Raw genomic sequence first — 5411 nt, 5'->3', positions numbered from 1 at the left:
TGCCTCAGTCCTGGGCGCCGACCTCACTTCCTGTCCCACTTCCTGTCTGTGACGTCGCGTCCCCGCCGCCGCCGTCGCTCCGCGCCCCGGCCCCGCCCCCCCGGGCGGCCATCATGGCGTGGTAGGGGCCCCGCGGGCGCCGCAGCCGCAGGCGGGAGAAGCCGGCACGCGCGGTCAGCGCCCGGTACTCGGCCTCCGTGCGCTCGCGGCCCCGGGCCTGCAGCAGCATCGTGAGCGACAGCAGCAGCGTCCGCGTCGGCCCCGCCCCTCCCGGGGACAGCACGCTCTCCACCAGCAGCACCGCGCCGCCTGCGGGGATCGGGGGTCAGGGGGCGGGGGCCGGTCACCACGGTGACCCTCGTGACCCCATGTGACTCCCATGTGACCCCCGTGACCCCAATGTGACCCCAGTGACCCCCATGTGACCCCTGTGACCCCATGTGACCCCGTCTCACTCCCATTTGAGCACCGTGACCCCCATGTGACCCCTGTGACCCCTGTGACCCCTATGTGACCCCATGTGACCCCCATGTGACCCCTGTGACCTTCCCTAAGCCTCGGTGACCCCATGACCCCCCCTGTGACCCAGGTAAACCCTGTGACCTTCCCTGACCCCCTGTGGCCTCCGTTGACCCTGGTTGACCCCAGTTGACCTCGGTGACCCCGTGCGACCTCCAGGAGACGACCCGACCCTCGTGACCTCGCGTGACCCCAGACGGCCCCTCCAATGACCCCAGTGACCTCATCTGGGCCCCGGTGACCTCCCGTGACCCCGGGTGACCCCAGCTGACCTCAGCGACCCCCACGTGACCACGGTGACCCACACGTCACCCGGGCCGCCCACGGTGAACCCCGCGACCCCTGTCGCCCCCGGTGACCGCGCCCCGCCCCCTCCCCGCCCCCGGCCCCGCCCACCTGGCCGCAGGGCACCCCGCACGCGCCGCAGCAGCTCCACGCAGGCGGCGTCCGCCCAGTCGTGCAGGACCCGGGCCAGGACGTAGAGGTCGGCGGGCGGCAGCGGCGAGCGGAAGAAGTCGCCTGGGGGCGGGGCCGGGGGCGGGGTCACGGGGCCGCGTTTGCATAAATGAGCATCGCGCGGGCTGCGCGGGGGAGGGGCAAAGGGGAGAGGCGAGGCGGCCTCATTTGCATACACGCCGCGGCGAATTCGCGAGGGGTTTGCGAGGCTGAGGGCGTCGCCCACGGGGCTCCCGCGTGTAATTTGCATGAATTACCTCGCGTTGGCGTGGGGTGGAGCTCATTTGCATAAATTAGCATGGGTTATCGGGTCAATGGCCTCCCCTGGAGGACCTCAGCTCATTAACATTAATTAGCATGCGGGCAAAGGCCTGGTGCCGGCCTCATTTGCATAAATTTGCATGTGAGGATTTGCATTTTGCAAAGTGAACGCCGATGTGCGTTTGTATAAATTTGCATAAATTTGCATAAATTTGTATGGACTTGAAGTTGTGGCCAGGGCTGTGTGATTGAAGGCCCGGGATGATGTCACTCGCCAAGCCCCGCCCCTCACTGAGCCCCGCCCAGACGCCTGCCCCGCGCCCACCTGACAGGAAGCACACACGAGGCTCCGCCCCGTCCTCGTCCGCTGGGGGCGGGAAGTGGGCGCGGGCGGCAGCGACGACGTCGGGCGTCTCGAACACGGTGACCTCGCTGCCCGGGTAGAGCCGGGCGGCCATGCGGGCCAGCGCCCCGGACCCACCTGCGGGGGGGGGGGGTGACGTCACTTCCTGTCTCCGGTGAGGTCACTTCCTGTTCCGCAGGCCTGGCGTGTGAGGCCCGCCCACCATGAGGTCACATCCTGTTATGAAGCTTGGAGTGATGTCACTTCCTGAACCCTGAGGGCTTGGGGGTCGCCATCCACCTCATGGTGACATCACTTCCTGTCCTTCTGAGCTCTGGATCCTCCCCCATGACATCACTTCCTGTTCCTGGTCTTGGGGATTATGAGGTCACTTCCTGTCTACAGTTGGATGAACCCGCCCAACCCCAATGGCATCACTTCCTGTCCCCACTGAGCATTGGATCCACCCACAGTGACGTCACCTCCTGTCCCCTGATGACTTCACTTCCTGTCTCTCTGTCTGATGCCCAAACCTGCTGATGTCATCACAGACCCCAGGGAGCTGAGGTGGGTGGGGCTGGGGAGGAGGAAGTGGGCGTGGCCGCTCACCACCGAGGTCGCAGATGACCCTGAAGGGCGAGAGGTCGAAGGCCGTGAGGACCCGCCCCCCGCACAGGCTCCAGGTCTCCTGCAGGCCCCGCATGAACAGCAGGCGCTCGGCCTCCGACCTGTCAGTCAAAAGGGGGCGGGGCCGGGAGAACGGCGGGGTCCCCCGTCAATTCCTGCACCAATGATGTCCTTCCTGTCACACCAGAGTCACTTCCTGTCCCCTCAGGTTCACTTCCTGTCCCCCAAAGGTCACTTCCTAGACCAGTGATGTCACTTCCTGTCCTCCCAGGGTCACTTCCTGTACCCTCAGGGTCACTTCCTGTCCCTCCAGGGTCACTTCCTGCACCAGTGATGTCACTTGCTATCCTCCCAGATTCACTTCCTGTGCCCCAAGCCTCACTTCCTGCACCAATGATGTCACTTCCTGTCCCACCAGAGTCACTTCCTTTCCCCTCAGGGTCACTTCCTGTCCCCCAAAGGTCACTTCCTAGACCAGTGATATCACTTCCTGTCCTCCCAGGGTCACTTCCTGTACCCTCAGGGTCACTTCCTGTCCCTCCAGGGTCACTTCCTGCACCAGTGATGTCATTTGCTATCCTCCCAGATTCACTTCCTGTGCCCCAAGCCTCACTTCCTGCACCAATGATGTCATTTCCTGTCCCACCAGAGTCACTTCCTGTCCTCCCAGAGTCACTTCCTGTGCCCCAAGCCTCACTTCCTACACCATTGATGTCATTTCCTGTCACCCCAGAGTCACTTCCTGTCCCCTAAGGGTCACTTCCTGCACCAGGGATGTCACTTCCTGTCCCCCCTCCCCCGGGGCGGGGCCGGCGTCACCTGTAGATGGCGGTGAAGGGGTCGTCCGCGTCGACGCCCACGGCCCTCGCGTACTGGCTCCGCCCTTCCCTGCGGAGGGGGCGGGACCGATTCGCGTGACCCCGCCCACCCCGCTAACACCCACTGAAGGTCAAAGGTCACGGGTGGGGGCTTGGCCTCGCCGTGGGCGGGGCTTCACTAAGCTGAGGGTGGTGGGCAGGGCCTGGTTGCTCATGGGCGTGGCCTGTGTGACCCCGCCCCTGGCCCCGCCCCCGCAACCCCCAGGCCCCGCCCACCTCACGCCGTCCGCCAGGTGCCCCCAGCACAGGTAGGTGGTGCCCGCCAGGTAGAGCAGGAGGCTGCGCTGAGACAGGGGGCTGCCCGCGACCAGGAAGGTGGACGCCAGGGGGGAGTTGGTGTAGGCGGGGCCTGCGGGGGCGGGGACAGGAAGTCAGGGGGCGGGACAAGGGTGACGTCATCGGGGACAGGAAGTCAGGGGTGGGGCAGGAGTGACGTCATCGGGGGCAGGAAGTCAGGGGGCGGGACAAGGGTGACGTCATCGGGGACAGGAAGTCAGGGGGCGGGACAATGGTGATGTCATCGGGGACAGAAGTCAGGAGCAGGGCTCAGGACAGACAGGCAGACAGGAAGTGCGGGTTCAGAACCCCGCCCATCTGGCCCCGCCCCATCCCCAGGGTCCACCCCTCACCTATCAATCATCCACCACCATGAACTGTGACCCTGCCCCCGGCTGGGCTATGACTGAGGCAGGGGGATGACTGCGAGTGATGTCAGTGTGAGGCAGGGGGATGACTGTGAGTAACTGTGAGGCAGGGGGATGACTGTGAGTAACTGTGAGGCAGGGGGATGACTGTGAGTGATGTCAGTGTGAGGCAGGGGGATGACAGTGAGTGATGTGAGGCAGGGGGATGACTGTGAGTGATGTCAGTGTGAGGCAGGGGGATGACTGTGAGTGATGTCAGTGTGAGGCAGGGGGATGCCTGTGAGTGATGTCAGTGTGAGGCAGGGGGATGCCTGTGAGTGATGTCAGTGTGAGGCAGGGGGATGACAGTGAGTGATGTGAGGCAGGGGGATGACAGTGAGTGATGTCAGTGTGAGGCAGGGGGATGACAGTGAGTGATGTGAGGCAGGGGGATGCCTGCGAGTGATGTCAGTGTGAGGCAGGGGGATGACTGCGAGTGCCCCTCAGGTCCCGACACCGCCCAGGCCCCGCCCAGGCCCCGCCCCGCTCACCGCGCGGCCCCGCCCCCCTGCGTCTCCCCAGCAGCCCCAGCCCCGCGCAGGCGTCGAGCAGCAGCCGCGTCCCCCGGGGGCTCAGGCCCGACGACCTCGCCAGCGCCGCGGCGTCCACGGGGCCCAGGGCCGCGGCGTCGAACACGCGGAGCGCGCAGCCCGCGAACAGCACCTGGGGTCACGGGTCAGTCATGGCGGTCATCCCCCTGCCTCACACAGTCACGCACAGTCATCCCCCTGCCTCACACAGTCACTCAGTGTCATCCCCCTGCCTCACACACTCACTCAGTGTCATCCCCCTGCCTCACACAGTCACTCAGAGTCATCCCCCTGCCTCACACAGTCACTCAGCGTCATCCCCCTGCCTCACACAGTCACTCACAGTCATCCCCCTGCCTCACAGTCACTCACAGTCATCCCCCTGCCTCACACAGTCACTCACAGTCATCCCCCTGCCTCAGAAAATCACTCACTGTCATCCCCCTGCCTCACACAGTCACTCACAGTCATCCCCCTGCCTCACATCACTCACTCAACGTCATCCACCTGCCTCAGAAAATCACTCACTGTTATCCACCTGCCTCAGAATATCACTCACTGTCAACCCCTGCCTCAGAAAATCATTCACATTCATTCCCCTGCCTCAGAAAATCTTCAGTCATCACCCTGCCTCACACAGTTACTTAGCATAATCCCCCTGCCTCAGAAAATCACTCAGTCATCCCTCTTCCTCAGAAAATCACTCAGTCATCCCCCTGCCTTACACAGTCACTCAGCGTCATCCCCCTGCCTCAGAAAATCACTCACAATCATCCCCTTGCCTCACACAGTCACTAGGCTTCATCCCCCAGCCTCAGAAAATCACTCACAGTCATCCCCCTGCCTCACCACAGTTACTCACAGTCATCCCCCTGCCTCAGAAACTCACTCACAGTCATCCCCCTGCCTTACACAATCACTCAGCTCTATCCCCCTGCCTCACACACTCACTCAGCGTCATCCCCCTGCCTCACACCCACGGTCACCACGGTCCCCCCCGCCACCTGGGAGGCCATGAAGCCGTGGGCCAGGTCCATGAGGGCCCGGAAGTCGCGCTCCTGGCGAGCGGAGGCCGAGCGGCCCCTGTGCATCGTGGGACGCGAGCTGCTCAGCC

General features: G+C 64.1%; 1 protein-coding gene across 1 annotated transcript; it reads right to left on the bottom strand.

Annotated features, from left to right (window-relative positions):
• Positions 1-5411, bottom strand: Asmt (acetylserotonin O-methyltransferase). The gene is made up of 8 exons (NM_001308488.1): positions 5302-5411; positions 4259-4430; positions 3301-3433; positions 3026-3094; positions 2189-2307; positions 1562-1717; positions 916-1038; positions 1-309 (listed from the first exon to the last, which is right to left on the bottom strand). The coding sequence occupies exons 1-8, from the start codon at positions 5386-5388 to the stop codon at positions 5-7; spliced, it is 1164 nt and encodes a 387-aa protein (NP_001295417.1). The 5' UTR covers positions 5389-5411; the 3' UTR covers positions 1-4.

The sequence above is a fragment of the Mus musculus genome, chromosome X (assembly GCF_000001635.26).
Source record: "Mus musculus strain C57BL/6J chromosome X, GRCm38.p6 C57BL/6J".
Lineage (NCBI taxonomy): Eukaryota > Metazoa > Chordata > Mammalia > Rodentia > Muridae > Mus > Mus musculus.
This window is presented reverse-complemented; position numbering and strand designations above follow the sequence as displayed.

What these genes read in the sequence shown, in the direction of transcription:
- Asmt (NM_001308488.1), bottom strand. Translation starts at nt 5,388, where the DNA reads ATGCACAGGGGCCGCTCGGCCTCCGCTCGCCAGGAGCGCGACTTCCGG. An exon ending in ACGGCTTCATGGCCTCCCAG is followed by an intron (nt 4,431 to 5,301) that starts GTGGCGGGGGGG and finishes CCGTGACCCCAG; the next exon opens with GTGCTGTTCGCGGGCTGCGC. An exon ending in CAGGGGGGCGGGGCCGCGCG is followed by an intron (nt 3,434 to 4,258) that starts GTGAGCGGGGCG and finishes CCGCCCCCGCAG; the next exon opens with GCCCCGCCTACACCAACTCC.